Source organism: Juglans regia, chromosome 1 (assembly GCF_001411555.2).
Source record: "Juglans regia cultivar Chandler chromosome 1, Walnut 2.0, whole genome shotgun sequence".
NCBI classification, from domain to species: Eukaryota; Viridiplantae; Streptophyta; class Magnoliopsida; order Fagales; family Juglandaceae; genus Juglans; species Juglans regia.
The window spans coordinates 26,995,870-27,019,155 of NC_049901.1; the positions used below are offsets into that span (position 1 = coordinate 26,995,870).

At 36.3% G+C, this 23,286-nt stretch overlaps 1 protein-coding gene across 4 annotated transcripts; it reads left to right on the forward strand.

Moving 5' to 3' along the window:
* The first annotated feature begins 7,920 nt into the window (after positions 1-7,920).
* LOC108981875 (zinc finger BED domain-containing protein RICESLEEPER 2-like) lies at positions 7,921-18,586 on the forward strand. 4 transcript variants are annotated; one of them, XM_035695171.1, is made up of 3 exons: positions 7,943-8,298; positions 16,379-17,609; positions 17,727-18,586. In XM_035695171.1, exons 2-3 carry the CDS (start codon positions 16,401-16,403, stop codon positions 18,369-18,371), a joined length of 1,854 nt encoding a protein of 617 aa, XP_035551064.1. In that variant the 5' UTR covers positions 7,943-8,298; positions 16,379-16,400; the 3' UTR covers positions 18,372-18,586. The 4 variants fall into 4 exon arrangements, with proteins under 4 accessions (XP_018808671.2, XP_035551064.1, XP_018808686.2 ...); XM_018953141.2 differs by adding an exon at positions 12,059-12,233 and having other exon boundaries at positions 7,944-8,298; positions 16,379-18,586; XM_018953132.2 differs by adding an exon at positions 12,077-12,233 and having other exon boundaries at positions 7,944-8,298; positions 16,379-18,586.
* Positions 18,587-23,286: the final 4,700 nt, after the last annotated feature.

Sequence of the window (23,286 nt, forward strand, 5' to 3'; positions counted from 1 at the left end):
TTGAACCTTCATTTCCCTGTACCACAAACCCCTCAGGTCGGTGCATGTAGATGTCTTCTTCAAGATCTCCATGAAGAAAAGCTGTCTTCACATCTAACTGCTCAAGAAATAGATCTTCAATAGCAACCATAGCCAAAACTAGCCTGATGGTTGCGATCTTTACCATAGGAGAAAATATCTCAGAATAGTCAATGCCCTGTTTCTGTTGAAAGCCTTTTACAACAAGTCTGGCCTTGTACCTCTTACTGCCATCATGCTCAGTTTTCACCCGGTACACCCACTTGTTGTGTAATGCCTTCTTCCCTTATGGAAGTTCTGTCAACTCCCATGTCTGATTCCCTAACAAGGAATCCATCTCATCCTTCATGGCCAACTCCCACTTGCTAGAATTTTCATCTTGCAAGGTTTCTTGGTAACTCTCTGGTTCTCCACCATCTGTCAATATAATATAATTCAAAGCAGGTGAGAAACGCTGTGGAGGATGAATAGTCCTAACTAACCTGCGAACTACAGCTGTAAGAGTAGACGGCTATAGATCTAACTGCAAAATAATAGGAATGGGTGCACTGAGCCCACTCTCCCCGTCACTCATTTCTCTACACTGCATTGTGACCTCTGGTAGATCATCCAAACTCACAAAATCAGACTCCTGAGGAACTGCTTCAGCAACTGTACTAGACTTATCTTTATACACAATCTTCTCATTGAAAATTCCTACTTCTTATAATCTTCCGACCCTGATCATCCCAAAAACGATAGCCAAATGCCTCGTCTCCATAGCCAATGAAATAACATTTTCTTGACTTAACATCAAGCTTACTACGAGCATCAAAATCAATAAGAACATAAGAAAGATAGCCAAAGATTTTAAGATGAGAAAATTTTACCTCTTTTCCGCTCCAAGCCTCCTCAGGCAATCCACAATCCAACGGAACTGATGGCCCTCTGTTTATCAAGTATACTGCAGTGCTAACTGCATCTGCCCAGAAAGTAGGTGGTAGCCCAGCATGTAGCCTCATGCTTCTAGCACGCTCATTTATGGTTTTGTTCATGTGCTCAGCAACTCCATTTTGCTGTGGTGTCCCAGGAATGGTCTTCTCCATTCTGATACCCTGAGTTGCACAATACTCCTTGAACCCACCATCAATATACTCACCACCATTATCAGACCTCAAACATTTCAACTTCAAGTCTGTCTCTGTCTCAACCATGGCTTTCCAAATTTTGAACACATTAAATACATCAAATTTGTGTTTCAAGAAATAGACCCATACCTTCCTGCTGTGGTCATTAATGAATGTGACATAGTAACGAGAACCTCCAAGAGATGCTACTGGGGAAGGTCCCCACACATCAGTGTGCACAAGATCTAGTCTCTCTGACTTTAGTGTTCTACCACTCTTCAAGAAACTGACCTTCTTCTGTTTCCCCATAATGCAACTCTCACACATACTGAGATCAACTGACTTCAGTTCTGGTAGCTTGCCTCTAGACAGAAGTTCTTTCATGCCCTTCTGACTCATATGGCCAAGCCTGCAATGCCACAAATCTGCTGTGCTCTCTGCAATGGTAGTAGCAATAGTGTTATCTAAACCAGTACTCATATAAAGTGTACTAGTTTTCTTACCCCGAGCCAGTACCAATGCTCCTTTGGTGACCTTCAGTGGTGCTATTTGAAAACACCACTGAATGGCCACAATCATCAAGCTGCCCAACAAGAGGTTCTTCTTCAACTCAGGAATGTGTCTGATCTTTTGTAAGGTTCATTTGTTCTTGTTAGGAAGAACAATATCAATATCTCTCATCCCTACAACATTCAAAGCCTCTCCATTAGCCAAATACACCTTTCCAAAATTACCTGCAACATAATTCTGCATTATTTCCCGATGAGAAGATGTATGGAAGGAAGCCCCTGAATCAAGTATCCAGTCATTAACTGGACTATGAACTGCAAGTAATAGTGCATCCTGTACTTCTTCAGTTACCACATTAGCACTATCATTATCGGTCTTCTTGGGATTTCTGCAATTCTTCTTTATGTGGCCAGCTTTGCCACAATTCCAGCAAGTTGCCTGCTGGTCAGGCCTTGACTTGCTCTTGCCCCTGTTCTTTGATTTTGATCTGCCTCTGTTTGAGTTCCTGTCTTGTGCTCTCCCCCGAGAGTCAACATTCAATGCTGAACTTGAGCCTGAGGTCTCGCCTGAATCTCTCCTACGCACCTCCTCAGCCAAAATCAAATCACGGATATCATCATATTTCAACTTTGATTTACCGGCAGAATTACTAATAGCCATTCTCATGACTTCCCAACTATTTGGCAGTGATGCCAATAGTATCAGTGCACATATCTCATCATCAAATTCAATTTCAACAGACGAAAATTGATTTGTGATAGTATTAAAATCATTTAGATGTTGTGCAACAGACATACCATCTGTCATCTTCAAATTAAATAACTTTTTCATCAGATGTACCTTGTTATTTGCTGACGACTTTTCATACATACCTGACAAAGCCGCTATGAGATCCGCAGTTGTCTTCTCCTTGATGACGTTGTGTGCAACGGATCTCGACAGGGTTAGACGAATAACCCCCAGAACATGTCGATCCAACAGGTTCCAATCATCAACTGACATGCTGTCCGGCTTCTTCCCCAACAATGGAAGATGAAGTTTCTTCCCATAGAGGTAATCCTCTATCTGCATCCTCCAATACCCAAAATCCGTGCCATCAAACCTCTTGATCCCCGATACCTTCACTTCTTCTCCAGTCATCGTTTTTCAGACCCGAACCTTGGCTCTTGATACCAATTGTTGTGTAAAAACGATGATGAAAAAGTAAAACAAACACGGGAAAAACAAGCAATCACACACGACACAGTATTTACATGGTTCAGCAAATTGCCTACGTCCACAGGAGTTGCAGAGGATTTTTTATTTCTTGAGGAATCACAATACAATGGTGTAGGACGGCTACTGTTCACTCTGATACAGTGCAAGTCAAAAATAAAAACAATATATATGTTATGCGGTGGAAATCCTAAACTCAGCAGAATTAGTGATGTTCGCTCGAGCGGCGTGTCGAGCCCACATCGAGCGAACCTATTTCCCACAATCGCTCGAGCCATGAGTCGAGCGGCTCCTCAAGCGAAGCTCTCTGACTTCCCTCCGCTCGAGCTGAGTGTCGAGCGGTTATCGAGCGAAACTCTCTGACTTGCTTTTGCTCTAGTGGTCTGTCGAGCTCTCTTCGAGCGAAGCTCTCTGACTTGCATTCGCTCGAGCAGCTAGACGCGCCGCTCGAGCAGCTAGACGCGCCGCTCGAGCGGCGTGAACCAGACTTCAAATACTCAACAAAAACACCTCTGTTTCTCCACCCGAAAATAGAGCAATCGATAGCTCCTCCAAGCACGGCATATAGCCACTGCAGATCCATTCGGGCGTCCCCACCAGTAACGCAGGCCACCTCTTTAGGCCATGCCAAGAGCAGCCCAACGCAAGCCACCGGATGCAAGGTGTCGGTAGCACGTAAACTTTTGGGCTTCACATGAGTGGTTTTTTTTTCAATCATTACCGTTTCACTCAGTACCATCTCAAAACTCATGATAAAACTTGCTTACTTGGCATTTTTCCCGTATAAATCAGCTTAAAACCATTTATTTGCACTTAGAGATAAGTAGTCCAACTGTTACAACTGTATATAGTTTCTGTGAAAACTGTGTTGATTTCCTTGCAACGTTTCGGCAAAAACTTGAGGCATTGCAATGAAATTTTGACAAAAACTCAAAGCTTCACAACGTTTCCTTCCTTGCAACATTTCATGCTTCACTGATACAAAATGGACCCAATTTCTAGCTTTTCAAACAGCCCAGGACAAAACTATCCAAAAGCCATGCCAACAAAATCCTCTTGATCATCACTTCTTTCTTGCCGTTCAAACAAGCCGCCAGAACTTGCTTTCCATCCAATCCTCAAAATACAATCCCTATTTCCAAAAATCAAATAGAGCACCCGACAGAGCCTTACATAGAAAAACTGAGAAACCCAACAAGGCCACCATAGTAATCTCTCTTCAAACTAAAACACTTATATCATTGCCATCGAGAGAAACTCATAAGGCATCGAAGGTGAGTTTTCCCTTCCTCCACAATAGGCTTTGGCCCTATCTCTCTACTCTGTCAATTTTTCATCTACGATAGTGATTTAATTTGTGGGATTTGCTCCTACTTCGCCATCGAACAACACAGGGAGAGTCGGAAGACCATTCGAGCAACCCAGAAAGTTCCAGCCCAGTCGCCACCATCGCACTCTATTCTTCTCTCGGTAAGACCACGCCGATTCCTCTCTCTTTTCACTTGAATTTGTTTTAGTTTGGATTTTGTTTTTATGAGAATCACACTTATATTTTATGACAGTCAAAATATATTACTAAGTATTGATTTATAATTAGATTGCTGTAGTAAATTGCAAAGGATTTCATTTAAGTATTCTGCTATATATTTTAATATATTTAGATAAAATATAACTATTCACTAAGTTATAATTCGAAAATAAGATATTTAAGAATATTTAAATATTATTATTAGTTCCATATAAAAAATAAAAATTATTTAAATTATTTTCTACAATATACTCAGTTAGTGACATGTCTTTTTAGAAATTTAGTAACATAAAGATCATGTTTTAATATTTATTTTTTGCGATCTCGAGCTAAGTTGGGATCTTCGTGAATCAAGTGTGGGATTAAGGACCTCGGACTTTGGAGAGTTCTTATATCTACCCATTTCAGGTTAATAGTTCATAGTTTTATTCACTTTCCTTGACACTTCTAATTTGAGAGGTGGGTAGAATACATTTCATGGTAATCATTGTCATCATGTATTTATTCGTGACTTGAATAATTTTCATATATTAAGTTAAACTAATTGTCACATCTTCTATTTATACACTGTTTTTTTTTTTTTTAGATATGCATTTGAATTTTAAGATATATCCAGTATATGAATTCTTCTTAGGATATGAGAAAGTGAAAAAACAAATCCAAACTAGAAGATATTGGGAAAACTTTAAAGAGACAGATTCTGAGTTTATCAACAACGATTGCACTATACAATTATCATCGATCCCTTCAAGATCTCAATGATAAACCAATGAAAGCTACTGTGGGTGAAATCCACTATACTAAAAATGTGAAAAGTCTTATAAAGAATTTTGAACATGAAGAAAGATATTGGAGAAAGTATTCTAAGAGACAAAATTGTTCATGCTATGCAATCTCATAGGAAAACTTGGATGAAGGCAGTAATGACATAGACAACCAAAACACCCCTCTACCAAGGATCGAAGAAGTTGGTCGTACTAAAAAAGGTGGTCAAAATGGTGGCATCTACACAAGACATTACGTTGACTATGATGGGTGCGACACTAAACGGCGTTCTGCTTTTCTAATGTCTTTAAATAACCATCAAAGTGGTACTGCATTTACATCATCATGGGAATCCAATGCACACAACTAGGATGATTGCATATCAAATAATGGTTCACGGAAGCATGGTTTTATAATGAATGATGTTGCAGCAAATGAATCAAGGAATCCTCAATATGGCACCGCACCTCACTCTACACAGTTTAGTTCCTGCATCAAGACCAAAGCAAGAATGCGTGTTATACTATCTACCCAGCATTTTGACTTTGACATACCCAGTGATGATAGTGCAACTCCAAAAATAAAAGCAGTGGTTGACCTTGGTCCAAGCTACCGATCCAGGTTAGTGAGCAATACACAAGATGAATGCTTAATGTAAAGCTGAAGGCCGCCAATCAGATCCAATATATCATAACCCTTTTAATGATCCAGAACCTTATATTCCAACTATTCCAAACTATCCACCTTCATTACAAGGTTAATACAAATCTGAAATGGCATTGAATAGGGCAATTGACAATAATTGGATTAGTTGAGATAATTTTGAGGCTTGGAATGATTTTGAGGAGCGGAGCCGTGATTAGCATATTAGTGAAGGCATATAATATTTTATTTTTGATTAAAAATATGTATTTATTAATTTTATGTTTGTTAGCAATTTTCTGACAATAATTTATTTGATGAATATGTAATTTATCAATGTATTACCATTTTATTATAATTACTAGCAAGGACTCTACTATGCTCGGTTGAAATGTGTAGTGTAAGTGATGACATGTAATGAAAAGTTTGTGCGATTTTGTTTTTCCATCCCATGATTTTTTCCCAAAAAAAATACATGCCATGATTTCTGATCGCTTGGCCACTATCTCAATTTTCATTCTTTTGTATTTGTCAAGCATGTGGATTATGGAGACTCACATGTGAAAAACAAACCAATAAAGTCTCATGCATTTAATTCAAAAAAACATATACAGCTAGACCAGGATGGAAATTAATACTTTGTGATAGTTTTAATAGTTTTAAGTTTGTGACTATTTCTATTCTTCAATAAAATTAAAAATGAAAAATGCTAGAAGACTAACACATCGTTTAAGACGAATGATTAAAAATGATATAGGAAATGGAGGAAGAATGCGTCATGATGGTGAACAAAGTAGTGACAGTATAAGTGATGACATAGTTGTGCGACGTAGAAGACGAACCATAATGGATGATATAGGAAGTGCAGCAAGAATGTGTATTGAAGGTGAACGAACCAGAAATAGTACAATAGACGAATATCTAAATATATATCTATAAAATCCAGCATAAATAACAGTCTGCGCATTGCGCAGGTTATAGGCTCGTAGAAAGTAATAAAAGAGCACATCATTTCATTAAGCCTTTTTTTTCCTAAGGTTGTTTTGGCCTAGCCCAACACAATGGACCATTGGACTTGCCCAACTCCGAGTTGGGCTTCGACCTCCAACTCCGACTCCAGAACTTCAATCGAAGTTGAAGCTCCACCTAGCCTCCAACCCTAGTCGGAGTCGGAAGTCGAAGCAACAGAGTCGGAGCCCACCCCTAATATATAGTATAAGAATTTAAAAAATTATAATATATATAATATAAAATCCAAGGAAGATGCTAGTTTGCCTCCTCACTTTAACCGCTTGTATATTTAATTTTTTTTAATCTTTTTTTTACTTAATGATTAAGAAAATGATTTTTAGTGTATTGGTGTATTTTTTTTATTTTTTAAAAATATTTAAATATGTTGAAAAAAATATGAAAAGAAAAATGTGAAAAAAATAAAAACCCACATTTAGCCTAAATTGAGCGGGTTACTCTGGGCGGCAGAGTAGCCCGACTCAAAATTCAAATATATATTTCGGTTCGGTTCAATTTTATTCGGTTTTAAAATATTGAAAACAAGTACCAAACCGATTTCTAATTAATTTCATCTCCTATGAGCCAAAACCGATCAAACATGTATTAAAACGAACCGAATAGGTTCGGTTCGGTTGGTTTGATCGGTTTTTTACTTACACCGCTACTTAGTATGTATATTTTAGAGTATTTGTTTTTTCAAGAAATGATATTTGTAGTTCCGGTATACTCCTTTTAAAAAATGTAGGTAAATTTAAGATTCACGTGAAAAAAAATATTTTTTTTAATAGTAACTCCTACTTTGTTTCAAATAGAGTAACGCAGGAACTGCACACTCTAGGACTATATGTTACCATTTTTGTCTTCAAGGATTTTATTTAAAAAAATAATATTTGCAGTCCTAGAGTAGTCCCCACATATTCCTTTTGATAAAAATTAATAAATATGATACTCACATAAAAAAATATATATATATTTTTAATAATAACAACCACTTCTTTTCAAAAGATGTATACACACTTCAAAATGTATATAGTAATAAGTAAATTAGTAATCTGAATTTTTAACTGGAAGAAGCTTTGTGCCAAATCACAGATAAAAGGGAACGCGGTTCACCCTATGCGTGCCACTAAACGTCGCTTAGCGTATTATAGGATTACGATATTCCTAGTACAAAACCAGCTGCCAAACGAGATCCTCCCACAAGACACTTCTCACGATTTCTTTTGTTTAAAAACCGTTCCTCCCCAGCACGGAGCGGTACAGGCACCACGTCGCACGCCGTCGTCAGGAGACTCAGGACAGCAACCCAAACGTACGGTGGCACCTACGCGCAGCCGCTTCACAGAAAAGCACCGACGCACTCCTCCGCTGCACCAATACCCACGAACCCGACTCTACTCGCACGGCTCGGGACCACCGCACGCGCCACTACCGACGGAAACCCACGGTTCACCACTTCGCACAGCACCCTAACGCCGCTCACAAGCTTCATCTTGCCACAGCGTATGGTTCGGACCTTCTGCTTTTTCTTGTTCTTGTTTGTGTTTAATGGATTCGAACGGTTACCAAGAAATCCGTAGGTAAAGATTATTAATGCTCTGATACCAGATGGTTAAAAACCCCAGTTCCTATCGAACTGAAATCAGAAAAATTAACGTAAAAACAAAAGAGAGCCCTAAAGATGAGGATAAATTGAGTGGGAAAACAAACCAGATTCTGTTGACACTAATGGCACATTCTTTTTCTTGGTTAACTCTTTTTTGTCCTTATATATGTCTAGTTTTCGGTTTTCTGATTCAATTCCCATTGTTGTGTGGTTCATTATTGCTCTGAACCTGTTGAATTACTAGTGTGGAGCCGAATAGTCGTTTGACCAAGGGTTTTCAGTGCAAAACTGAAAAATATAGTTAACAGTTTATTCTGTTAACTTTCTTGGTCGTGGCTGTCCTTGTTATGGTTTTGTCCCATTTTTAAATCAAATTAAGACTTATAAATGTAGGATTTTTATTTCGAGGAAAATTTTAGCATGTTGTGAGGATATTTTTTCCATTCACTTTTCAGTAGTGTATTATTGGAAGAACTGATAACATCTCTCTCTCTCCTCATCTCTCTCTCTCTCTCTCATTTAAGTAATCGGAAGTTTATTAGAAATGCCTAAGGTGTAGCTCAAGCACGTAGGAAGTATACAAGAGGAACTCCTAACAAAAATCTTGCCTAAACAATTTTCATCTATTTAGGCAAGCATTCGCAAAAAGTCTGGTATTTACTCAGTAACAGATCTTTGAATTCATGTGTCACATATTTGGTCGAGATTTCCGTAGAAAATTGCTGTTCCATCATTCATTTGCCCCTCACTCGGGCATGACTAAATTCAATCCTATGATGTAAAATATAGTTTTTTTTTTTTTTTTTTTTAAGTTTGTTCTTATACATTTTCTATTTCCATCATCAATGGCATATTTTGGTAATGAGATGTGAGGAGATGTGATACCTCGTATGATAAGGATAAGGTAGGTGGTGTATGGGGGATCCCACATTGCTTGGAAATGAGAAGTTCTTGCTCTTTATAATGTTCCATTGGTACTCTAATTGTATCATTGACTAGTACTTTTGGGGTATAGGCCAAGTGGTTCGAGCCTTCCATTGAAGCATTACAGGAGAATTCTGTTATTAATAGTAAAATAGTTTGAGTTAAGATGTTTTATTGGGTATTGGGAAAGGAGAGAGAAAATGTTGAATAAAAATATTATAAAGTTAAAAAATTGTTTGAATATTATTTTTAATATTATTGTTATTTTGAAATTTAAAAAATGTTGTATTGTTTTTTGTATTTTGTTTGAAAGTATGAGAAAGTTGTAATGATTAGATGAAAAAATTGAAGATTTGAAATTGAAAAGTGTTTTGTGTTTAAATGATGTTTGAAAAGGAAATTATGAAAAGTTTTGAGATGAGATGAAATGTTTTGAACTCATCTCACTTCCCAAACATGGCCTCTTTGCGGAGGGTCTTCTTTAAACAATTGGTTATTTAATAAATTCTTGAATCACTTGTCAACATAAAATAATTTTATGTTTTGAATCATTAGTTATAATGCCCATCTCATTATAGATTGCATTTGCTATCCATCCCCTTATTGTCAGCAAAATTTAGTTTTAAACCAAGAAAAGTCCAAACTACATATGGGCGTATACTTCAAAAAAACTTGTCAGACAATAGGATACCAATGAAATCTTTTAAAGCACAATAATTTCTCTATGCCAGACATTGCAATTTCATTCACCACCCTTCTACCCTTGTATGCTCAATTTGGGGTATTACTTAATAGGATCCTTAGTCTTGATTTTGCTTTGCTGCAAACTCCAATGGAAAGTCATCTACTAAGCCTATAGCCTTTTTTCTGATGGGCCTTAAATTTAGGCTTATTATATATTTGAATTTCAAAGTTAGTAGGGTTTATTAAACTAATGGGGCATGCTTGGGTGGCTACAGAATTGATAGAGAGACGCACATTAAGAATATCAAAGGATGGAAGTGCTTTAGTTATTTGCATGTCGTATAGGGCATTGAAGGTTCTATATAGGTGTCAAGCTTATGGTTTTAGCATATGAATTGTCATTGATTGTAACGCCCCAATGGAAGATCCAAATCACATAGCCTATACTGCAAAAAGACTAGTCAATGATACAATTGGAGCCCCATTAGAATCTTATAAAGAGCAAGAACTTCTCATTTCCAAGTAGGATCCAAACCACATAGCCTATACTCCAAAATGACTAGTCAATGATACAATTGGAGCCTCATTGCCCCATTGAAACTTTATGAAGAGCAAGAACTTCTCATTTTCAAGCAATGTGGGATCTCATACACCACCTACCCATATTCTTATCATATGGGGTATCACAATGTACATCCCTTAAATTCCCAACGTCCTCGTCGAGCCAGTCCGTTATATATGGCATGGCTCAAGTCCCACATTTCTAGTTGGGATAGCCTCTGATGCCATTTGTAACGTCCTAATGGAAGACCCAAACCACATGATCTATACTCCAAAAGGACTAGTCAATGATACAATTGAAGCCTCATTGGAACCTTATAAAGAGCAAGGACTTCTCCTTTCCAAGCAATATGGGATCTCATACACCACCTACCTATATCCTTATCATATGAGGTATCACATTGATGCTTGAATAAATTATATATCGATCAGTTAGGGGCCCTTCTGCCACACTAGCACCTTGAGAGTTGGGGTTCAACATCCCCTTCCCCCTTTGTGTAGCCAAAGAAATGAGATTTTACCATATATTGATCATGTATTACTAATATTGGGGTTTAAGGAACATCAAACCTTTTGAGTACACTAAGGCTTCTACACAACAACCTTCATTTGTGGTCTTTGCCCTAGTAGTTTAAGGATGTGGGCCTTTGTGAGAATTTTTTTTAGGTAAAGTTTTTGGATAGTTTAATTTTATGCTTGCTAAGATTGGAACCTTGAATACTTGTTATCGAAACAAAAATATTGGAACCTTGAATTGATTAACTGTTTACCGTTAGGATATGTGTTTCTAGTCTAGCTATGTGCTATTTGCTTAAATTTATTCTATTTTACAAGTAAGATAAGTTCAATTAATGATCATAAAGGCACTATCTAAGAGGATGTTTGGAAACATATCTCATCCCATCTCATCTCATCTCATTTCCTTCCCAAATATCATTTAAACACAAACACTTTCAAACTAATCATTACAACTTTTTAAAACTAATCATTACAACTTTCTCATATTTTCAAACAAAAAACAATTCAACTTTTTCAAATATCAAAACAAAAATTATATTAAAAAATTATATTTTAATAATATTTTAACTTTATAAAAAAAAATCAACTTTTTATCTCCCATTTCCCAAAACCCAATAAATATTTAACTCAAACTATCTTACTACAAACCATCTTACTATTATTCACAAAATTATTATCTCATCTCATTCTCCAAGCATTCCCTAAGTACACATGAGCATACATTGGATCTACCTATCTAGAGAAAGTAGAAGGCTGAAAAGCTAAAGATAGAGAAACAAAAATAAGCAATCATTCAAGAGTATAGCTTGGTAAAGTAGAAAGCTTTGAGATCATCCATTATCCTTGTGGTGTTCTTTGAAATTTTATCATTTCATTCATGCTAATCTCCACAATAAGCATATTGGAAATCATTTTCCACCATAGCCTAATGTGTTCACTCCCGAATCGATGTTTCAAACGTTCTTATAGATTTACCACCCATCTCAGCATAACTCAGATGAACTCGAAGAGGCCAAAAACTGCTTGCCACAAAGTACAAGCTATTTGACGATGAAGTAAGAGATGATCTACTGTTTCCTTTACCTTTTTGCACGTGCAGCACCATTCAATCATCATAGCATGTCCTGTCGATAAGCACTTAAAGGTAAGGTTCTTCCCTAATGCAGCCATCTAAAAAAGGGCTATTCTTAGGGGTCCTTCTACTATGAACTTCCATGAGTAGATAACACTATTGCGATGGATCAATACATTATAGAATGACTTGACTTCAAACAATCCCATTTTGGATTTGATGCATTGCTAGGGATGTCATTGGTCCGGTCCAGTCAGTCTTGGAGGAGAATTTTGGACCGGACCAATTCTTTAGGTCCACCAAAACACCAGACCAGACCAATTTGGTTTGGTCCGATCTATCTTATCAGGATATTTCGGTTCGGGTTTTTTTTATCCATTTTTTCAAGTTTTTGATAAAAGTTGTATAAAATGATGAAAAAATGTAATAAGTGAATGATTTAATCTAAGTTCTCTAACCAAGAATATACTTAACTAATCATGTATTTTAATTAAGTGTAATAAATTAATAATGTTATCAATATGTGTATTATCAATAATTAATAGTTAATACTGTCATAAAATTCTTGGTGTTTTAATATTTTTTATAATTTAAGCATAAATAGTCAGGTTAGAAGAAAATTACATAATTACTTATAATTAGTTAGAAGAAAGGTACAAAATGACTTGCTTTCAATTTATACAACTACTTAAAAAAATTATAAAATATCATATAAAAATATATTTAAAAATTTATATTGTAAACTCGGTCGATCCAATCCGGTCCTGGGTTAAAGGACCGAAAACCAATTTTCTCTACTTTCTTGGACTGAGACCGACCGGTTGCTTAATTGGTTCGGTCCAAACTGACTAAAATTGGTCGGTTTTTTCAATTCGGAAGGAAATTCTTACAACCCTACCCATTGCATTTTGTCGAGCCCATCTTTTTTTTTTCAAACACACATAATACAATTGAGTAGTGTAGAATGATTTCTCAATCTTGTGCCGCTCTGTTAAAATTTTCTACTCATTGAGGAAGTCTATTTGGAAGCTTTATATTCTTTATTATAAAGGCATCCTTAGATCGAGCAAGGAAAACTAGATATGGGAATGCCCTAGTAAGAGGGTGATTTTCACACAACACATCCTATCAAAACTTTATTTTGGATCATCTCCCACCGGCCACGACTTGTATGATAGTTTTTGAAATCACCATTGTAATATTTTTTCATGGTCCAACCCCCTATATGTTCAATTCACCTCATTACAACTCCATCAACTATCATATCATATTGATAACCATTCTCTATAGGTTCTCTCTTTGTGGCATACTTGTAACGCCCCAATGAAAATCTCAAATCACATAATCTATACTCCAAAAGGACAAGTCAATGATACAATTGGAGTTCCATTGGAACCTTATAAAGAGCAAGAACTTTTTATTCCCAAACAATGTGGGATCTCACGCACCAACTACCCTTATCATTATCATGTGGGATATCACAATCTACCCTCCTTAAATTCCAGACGTCTTAGTCGAGCTAGTCCGTCGTAATTGGCACAACTCAAGTCCCACATTTCTGGTTAGAATAGGCTCTGATACCATTTGTAATGCCTTCAATAGAAGGCCCAAACCACATGGCCTATACTTCAAAAAGACTAGTCAATGGTACAATTGGAGCTCCATTGGAACTTTATAAAGAACAAGAACTTCTCATTCTCAAATAATGTGGGATCTCATACACCTCCTACCTTTATCCTTATCATATCGAGGTATCACAATACATCCATAGCCACTTTCTGAAGAGGGCCCGGTTGAATGTAATAAATTTTCTTATACCCCAAGACTCCTGTTGCTGCTAAAGGTAAGATTTTAAAGTCGCTCAAGCAATTTCTTTAAAAAGAAAGAGCGAGCAAGATAAGGCTTTATAGCCGTATTGCGCAAGAGCGCTCAAGGGCCCTATCTTACTAATAATATGGAAGGGGCTCGAAAGTTGCAAACAAAGTCGAGTTGCTATAATCGAGCTGTGAAATCTGCATGATGAGGTATTGGAAGTGTTCAGTGAATATAGAGAAAGACACTAAAAAAGAGCACCATGCTATATTGGCAGGCAAGGCTTGAAAAATTGGAATCAGGTTCGGACGATTAGGAACCGATTCAATGAGTTGGGTGATTCAACAAATTGAATTGAACGATTCATAAAAAAATTTAATTGGTTATTTTAATGTTGATAAAAAGTATTAAAAATTATATATAGTGCAATTCATGCATTTTTATATCATGTATAAAAGAGTGTAAAATATAAATTCATGAACTAGTTTCAATAAAAGAATTATATGAATCTAAATAGCTTTAATAAATATATAATTTATGTATTTAACCTCAATTGTTGACATTTTTTTGCCTCATATACGAAAAAATAGAGACCATTAAGTTATAAGCACATGACAAATGTAGTATTTTATGCACAACCACAAATTTAATATAAAAATCTTCATTCATCTTCTAATTTTTTTGTTCAACTAAAGAAAATAAATAACTAAATTTTTTATCTTTCAATTTTTCTACGATTCTTATTGAATATAATGATGAAAATGTTAATATATGTTTAGTTCTATCATATTTTTGTACAAGAAATTTAAAAAAAAAAAAAAATCCCTCAGTTATTAGACAGACAACTTAAAAGTAAATATAGTTTCGAATCAGTTTAAACTGGTCTAAAATAAGCTAGAATCAATCAATTGAAGCAATTCAGTGAACGATTCAAAAAGTTCACTAAAATCGGTTCGGTTTCTTACCGATTCAATTTTGAATCAGCCTGCATTGAATTGTTTTTTCAAGTCTGGCAGGGCTTCAGCAAAATGAGGTTGGTAGCTTTCGCTAATGAGAGATGGGTTTGGGGATTAGGTCTCCTAATTCATGGAATTCATTCTCTTTATTAGTTTTTTTTTTAAAGCAGCAGCATCCTCCCTTAACTCTATCCCATTTTTAAATCATGGAATTCTCCCCCAGAGCTGCGGAATTAACAACTATTAGAAAGTAGAATTACCAACAGTACAATCTTGGACTGGCCCCCTTTGCATGACCTAGAAAGAAAAAGAAGTTCATGCTATTATAAGGCCTCTAAACTCCTCCCTCAGGACACTGTTGTGTTGCCCATGGGGATGGGGTAGCACCTGCCCTTAGATATTTAGGAGCACATCTTGGGGGAGTCACTAGGTGGAATTCCAGGCTTCCAGCTCCTCCCCTTTGCCACCCCAAAAAAGTTCCTCTGTAAATTATCAATGCAATTGGATACCTGCAGGGAAGTGGAATAAAGACTTAAAATAGGCAGGTTGATTAGAGAGGGTGCTCTTTATCAGAGTTATTCTATCACCTTTGGACAAATATATCCTCTTTCATCCAACCAACCGATGTCCATCTTTCTTAGAACACTTTCCCAAATTGACTTGGCTATTCGCTTAAACATATATAGGAAAGAAAATATAATTCTAGGATGAGTTAATTGTTGTTTTGGCATCCTTTGCAAGACCATCTTATTCATCCATTGTTTCTGCAAATCTTTAATGAATAACCTTCTCCGTGACATGTTTCTTGAGCTGGTATTAGACTTACCAATAAACCTGATATTTCACTTACATCAAAAAGATGAAAAAAACAAAAAAACGACTTGGTTGAGACTGCTTAAAAATTCAGAGTAATCTTCTTTCCAAATCTAGGGACATCTTTTGATAATCTTGTGCAAGATCTTGGGAGTTTTTGTAAACTTTCCATTAATGCATTGAATATGCTTACAAACTTTTGAGAATCGTTTCTTTTAATCTCTCTTACCATCTCCCCACCCTTCTCTTCATAATTGTCTCCTGTTCTTTCCTCATATTATAATTAATCAACATTTCTATGTAACCAGGGACAACGAATCGTGTTTAGTACTAATTTTCCTAATTGTTATTAAAGTTTGAGTAACTGCACCATATTTTTTTCTTGGATTCTTTTTATCTATATTTTCCATTTGGTTCCTGTTGTCTTCTATGCTTTACATTTTATTTCAATAATTTTGCTTCATGTTTCTCAGAAATGGTTTTGTACTGTATAGGAAATGAACAACTAGTGTCTTCTTTTTTTGGTGATGATGTCTTACATAGGTTACTGTTTGTTCTGCAGTTTATAGATTTTGTTAGTTTTCTTTCAGTTTTATTTATCAACATAACATATTTGTATATATTTTCGATTTTCAGATATCGGTGAAAGGTTCATGCTATGGATTTGTCAGATGCTGTAATAGTCAATTCTAGCCGTTTGAAATCAGTTGTATGGAATGACTTTGATAGGGTCAAGAAAGGTGATACCTGTGTGGCTGTATGTAGGCATTGTAAAAAGAAACTTAGTGGATCAAGTACAAGTGGAACATCGCATTTGAGGAATCATTTGATCAGGTGCCAGAGAAGATCTAATCATGGCATACCTCAATATATTGCAGCGAGGGAAAAGAAAAAGGAAAGGACCCTGGCTCTGGCAAATTTAAATTTGGATCAAGAGCAGCGAAAGGATGAAATGCTCAGCCTTGCGAATGTTAGATTTGAGCAAGAGCAACATTTGAAAGATGAGCTTGTTAACGGTGGAACGGGTAGCTTTGATCAAAGGCGAAGTCAATTTGATCTTGCTCGCATGATCATTTTACATGGGTATCCATTGGCCATGGTTGAGCATTTTGGATTTAGAGTATTTGTTAAGAATATGCAGCCACTTTTTGAGCTCGTGACATTTAGTAAAGCTGAGGCTGATTGTATTGAAATTTACATGAAAGAGAAACAGAAGGTGAATGAAGTGTTGGATAAATTGCCTGGAAAAATCAGCCTCACTGCAGAGTTGTGGGCTGCTTATGGCGACGTTGAGTACTTGTGTTTGACAGCACACTACATTGATGAATCTTGGCTGTTAAAGAAGATGGTTCTAAATTTTAGTTTGATTGATCCTTCCCATACTGAAGACATGCGCTCAGATGTTATCATGACATGTTTGATGGATTGGGATATTGACCGCAAGTTGTTTTCCATGACATTTGATAGTTGTTCTACCAACGATAACATTGTCTTTAGAATCAGAGACCGGCTGTCCCAGAACAGATTTCTTTATTGTAACGGTCAATTCTTTGATGTACGCTGTGTGGCAAATGTTATCAATTTGATGGTTCAGGATGCCTTGGAAGCACTATCCGATGTAACCCATAAGATTCGGGAAAGCATTCAACACTTTAAAAGTACGCAAGCTATGCAAGCGAAGTTCAATGAAGTGGCTGAAGAAGTTAAAGTTCAAAGTCAAAAGTCCTTGTGTCTAGATAATTCATTGCGATGGAACTCCACGTATATTATGCTTGAAGTGGCCTTGGAATACAGGGAGGCATTTTCTCTTTTGCAAGAAAATGACCCTGTCTACACAATGTGCCCATCTGACACAGAGTGGGAGAGGGTGAGTGTTGTTACTAGTTTCTTGAAGCTCTTTGTTGAGGTTACGAATGTTTTGACAAAGTGCAAGTCTCCAACAGCAAATATATATTTTCCTGAGCTCTGTGATATTCACTTGCAGTTGATTGAATGGTGCCAGAATTCAGATCAGTGTATAAGTTCTTTGGCGTCGAAGATGAGAAATAAGTTTGAAGAATATTGGGAGAGATGCAGCTCTGGTTTAGCAGTTGCAGCTATCTTAGATCCTCGATTTAAGATGAAACTGGTAGAGTATTACTATCCACAAATCTATGGTAGCAGTGCTTCAGAACGTGTTGATGATGTCTTTCACTGTGTCAAGGAACTTTACAATGAACATTCAATCTGCTCACCACTGGCTTCTCATGATCAAGGTCTGTCCTGGCAAGTGGATGGTTCCTCACCTGCTTCAAGGGATAGGCTGATGGGGTTTGACAAATATCTACATGAAACTGCTCATAGTGAAGGCATGAAATCGGACCTAGACAAGTATCTAGAGGAGCCCCTCTTTCCACGTAATGTAGATTTCAACATACTAAATTGGTGGAAAGTACACACTCCTAGGTATCCTATCTTATCTATGATGGCGCGGAATGTGTTAGCAGTTCCCATGTCCAAATTTACTTCAGAGTTTGCATTCAACACCGGAGGAAGGGTGCTCCGCCGAAATTGGAGTTCACTGAGTCCACATACAGTCCAAGCGTTGGTGTGTTCACAAGATTGGATACGGAATGAACTAGAAAGTTAATTTTCTTTTCCTTCCCCTTTAAATCTCATTTTTGGTAAATTCTATCTGTCATTGAGCTTTCTTTTTCTTGGATTTCTGTAGCTCATCTATGGCAGGATCAAGCTAATCCCTGTACCAATATTTTGATGCATAGTAGTGAGTCAATTTTAAGGTTATCCGTTCCAATATTTTACATCGGTCTAGATGGGGTGGCAATAAACTATTTCTTGCTCAAATTGTGCACGTGTATCTGTTATTTTCTTTTTTCCTATTCTTATTTATTTTTTTCCATACCGTAGAGGACTGCCTATGTTCTAGTTATCACTAAATTTCTTTGTGATTTGGGATAAATAGACGAGTTTTTTATCCCAGGAAAACATGCTACATCAGTGAGTTTTACTTTATGGCCTACGGTATTAGACATGGCAAAATTCTTACATTCAATTTCATATCTGAGATATATTTAATCATAGAGACACACATATTATTAAGAAAATCAAAAGTATAACTAATGATTAAAATACAAGAAATTTGTTGCTGAAGCGAATCTTTCCTATGACTGACTATCTAAGTGAAAAAGAGAAATGATACTCGGCCATGTTTGCTTACCTAATCACACTTCCTACGTGGTATATATTTCAAACAAAAAATCTACTCAAGTAGATTACAAATGGTTCCAAACTATCCCACCTACAACATACCAATCCACTATTTGAATATATACTTACAAGTAGATTACAAACTTTAACAATAATCACTTACAGGTTTGTAGCTAACACTGTAAAGGCCCGGTGAAATATTCCAAGGACAAAATAGATATAATTTTATTAGGTCTAAAATTAGGATTTAAAAATAATTTTAATCTTAATTTTGATATTATCATAAACATTTTAATTCAGATTATTATTATTATTAATTTATTTATTAAAAGATAAACATAGTTAAATCTCATTTTAAAGTCATCATTAATTAAGATCCTTACACAAGCTCAGTCATTCTCAGTCCTATATTAAATGAATTGGTACATTATGTTTTAACGAACTCTCCTCTGTGGATTGCAAGAGTGTTCAGCATTTTAGGCTGCGTTTGGATGTTGAGCTGAATTAAGTTGAGTTCTCTATGAATATTAGTGAGTTATGTGGGGCCCACCTAAGATGAGTTTAGATGTGTTTAGATGTTAAAATGAGTTTAGATATATTTATGAGAAGTTGAAAAAAGTTGTGGGTTCTGTGTTTAAAGAGTTTTTGAGTTGAAAAATGTTGTAGGTCCCACGTGTAAAGAGATTTTGAGTTGAGATGAGTTTAGTGATTTGAAAGTTGGGTGTTTGAATATTAGAAAAGTTCTAACTTGGTTTGGATTCAAAAATAAGATGAGATGGTTTTAGATGAAAGTTGAAAAAAAAAATTATTAGAATATTATTATTATTTTGGGATTTGAAAAAGCTGAATTGTTTATTATATTTTATGTGAGAATTTGATAAAGTTATAATGATAAGATGAAATAAAATAAAATACTTTCTGAATCCAAAAGAGCCTAAATCTGAACCGAAGCCGAGTGTAATCAAGTAACGGTTGCCAAACCCAAGATAACCTGAACAACATGTGCACGTCCCACGTTCACCATTGTCCAATCCCATGGCCAGGTAAAACAGTTGTTCCCGCCATGCTGACAGCCCTTTGTCTCTCCCTTCTCAGACGTAAACCACAGTGCACCACGTTGCCACACGCCCAGCCTCCTCTCTCAGCCACAGCACACATTGGCCAGCCACCAACCGCAAACCACCAAACTCACGTTCGACCCACACACACAACCCAACCTTCCACCCCTTCCCACAACAAACTGTCGACACCTTTCCCAGCCTCAAACCAGCATCACAACCACAGGAAGCAGTTGATGCATACTCCATGTCTAGCAACCACGAGCTCCTACATACATTTTGCTTTGCACCGCCACCCCTCCTACGTACATTGCCATTGTACGTTCCACCCTAGCCCATGCATGATCGCCCTTGTTTCACCACACGAAAACAGAGCAAGCACCTCCACTATGTAAGGCTCCTCCGCAAGCTGCCCAACCATCATGAGAGTTGCACCGTTCAGCCATTGCCACCACTGCCTCAAGCCGCTGCTACGGTCACGGAAAGCAAGCCTCCCACGTCGCCCCAACTACTGTCATTGTTCCTCTGTCCCTCACATTAGTTTCTCTTTCTGCCAACGTCAAACTCTCTCCCTCTCTCTCTCTCCCTCTTTGTGCACATTATTTTTCACCTTGTCTCAGTGTTGTCCTCTCTTTGTCCCCCCTAAGATAACCAACTTATAGAAATATCCATGCCCAATTAGTATTGATCATAGGAATCATTATTTACGATGATTTCATACAATAAAATCAAGAGAAAATAGATGCTTGGATGTAGAAATATTTTTAGGGTTAATCTTGTGAATATTTGGTGAGTGACGTTATTTTAAGATTACGAAAATTTTAGATTTTAGAAAATATAGGTTATTTTAGTATTTTAGGTTTTAATTACAAAGTACGTATTTAATTAGAGATGTATGCAAATTACGTGCCTATTTTATAGGTGATCTATTGCATGCTAGAAATATTAAAAAGTGTTACGAGGTAAGTAATTTGATCATAAAATTAAGAATAGTACATATTAGCTAGCTAGATATACTATTATTAAAGCCAATTATTTGGAAGTCAATCTTTATCTACCATGCATGTCATAATATTTGCAAACATGGCATTAATCATAATTCATGATCATGTTTCATTACGTATATTATAGTTATGTATGTATCATCTCATGCATCTCAAGTTACATAAAATACGTAAGTTTCATAAGATCATATGTAGGATAAGCTCATAATAGTTAATAAGATGATCATTTAGATGCAATGATACATGGTACCAAAGCGATTTATGGGTGAATGTGCAAGTCATGGACCTAAACGTGGTCCATTATAGTATGCTAGAATACTATTCACTATTCTCCTTTGGCCCACAGGATGTGGAGACGGTGCACAAACTTGCACATGGCTAAGTGTGTTGGTCAAAGTTTTAAAAATCGTTCCATTCCAGCCATAATTTTTTGGAAAAATCTAAATGTAGCTGATTTGGGGAACCAATCACGCACCAATCATTCACCTAGATGTTAAATAAAATGGTTTGTTTTGAAGTGGTGAGCTGAACTGTGCGTTTCATTCAGCATCTCCATTCTCTTCTCTTCCTTCTGTTCTTTTCTCCGTTTTCGTTCTTTCTCAATTTTCCTCAATTCTCGTGTCAACCTTGCAATTACAAATGCTTTCACGCCTTCACTTTGTACCAAGGTCCAAGATTGCAAATTCAATTTTCTTGCAAACTTGGACTGCACCGTTAAGTCGTGGTTGTATAACTCTTATTCAAACTTACGTTATCTTTAGATGGACACATAACTTGTAGTTATAGTTTCCTCATGCCATTAAGTTATGAGTTCGTCTAGGTACAGGCGAGTTAGCGGACAAATCTGTGTACCAAGCTTACGTGGTCTGCTGCTCAGAGTAACTTTTATTTAAAAAAAAAAACTCAATCAGAAGAGAATTCGTCTCCCTCACTTCTCAGATCATCTTCGTCTCCCCTTCGTCTATCTCCCATCCCCATAAAAAATGAATAGAGACACAGATCAACTTGTTGTGCTCCACTTGAGCCCCTGGAGTTGCTTTAGTCTTCTCATTGACTTTCTCATATGAGTTGGACAAAGAAAGAAGACAAAGTTTAATCACTTCTGAAAGTTGTGGGCCAATAAAATTAAGATGAATCAGATTTATCATTTTGAAACCTAACACAACCACCAAAAAATGGGAAAAGAAAAAACCTTTTTTCTTTGAGAAATGTTATGACTCACAATCCAAGAACTCTGGTCATGGTCGGCCAAAGAAGGCATGGTTGATGGTTCTTATACGGGTAGGAGAACAAACTCTCATTGAGTCAACCCAAGCACTTATTCAAGGTTCTTCATAAACTTCTTTGACCTTGAAATGGAAATGTATCCCCCAGTTGTTGCTGCCATGAAAATGGACGGTTCCAACACGGCCATAGTAATTGCAAGGTTGACACGAGAATGGAGGAAAATTGAGAGAGAATGAAAACAGAGAAAAGAACAGAAGGAAGAGAAGAGAAGGGAGATGCCGAATGAAACGCACAGTTCAATTCACCACTTCAAAACGAACCGTTTTATTTAACATCCAGGTGGATGATTGGTGCGCGATTGGTCCCCCAAATCAGCTGTATTTAGATTTTTCCTTGAAGTTAATTTGAATTCTTCTTGAAAAGAAGGTCTACATGCATAGGAGTCTAGGGCCTAGGCTTTTAGAATCTCACTTATTAATTATGAGTGCTATTACACGTACTTAAAAAAAGAAAAATCTTCTTGTAAGTAATTTTACGCACTAAATTGCACACCAATGTTAAATGTAAGATATTCGTTTAATGAAACAATATGAATTGAAGACCAAAATAATTTTCGTGAGACATAAAACCTTATTCTTTTCTTAAAAAGAAATTTCTTTTATTTTTCTTTATAATAAAAAAGAAAACTTAAGAAAAATGTATAACGTGAGTGCATTGAAAAAGTGAAATAAATAGTAAACGGTAAAGTAAGAAATTGGAAAGCAAACGAAAAGTTAAAGTTAATAGAAAATAAAAGAAACGGAAAAATGCCATAACCCATCATCCCACCCAACAAGGCCTCTTCTAACAAAGAAAATGAAGAAAATATTTTAGCGAAGTAAAATTTTAGATTTTACTAGAAACATGACGAAAATGAAAAATAAAAAAATCAGCAAAATGAAATTTCAGATTTTCCTAATTTTTTAAATAATGCTAAAATAGAATTGTTAGATTTAGTTATATCCTTATCTAAAAAAATGATAGGTAGGAATTTGAGTCAATTTTAAGA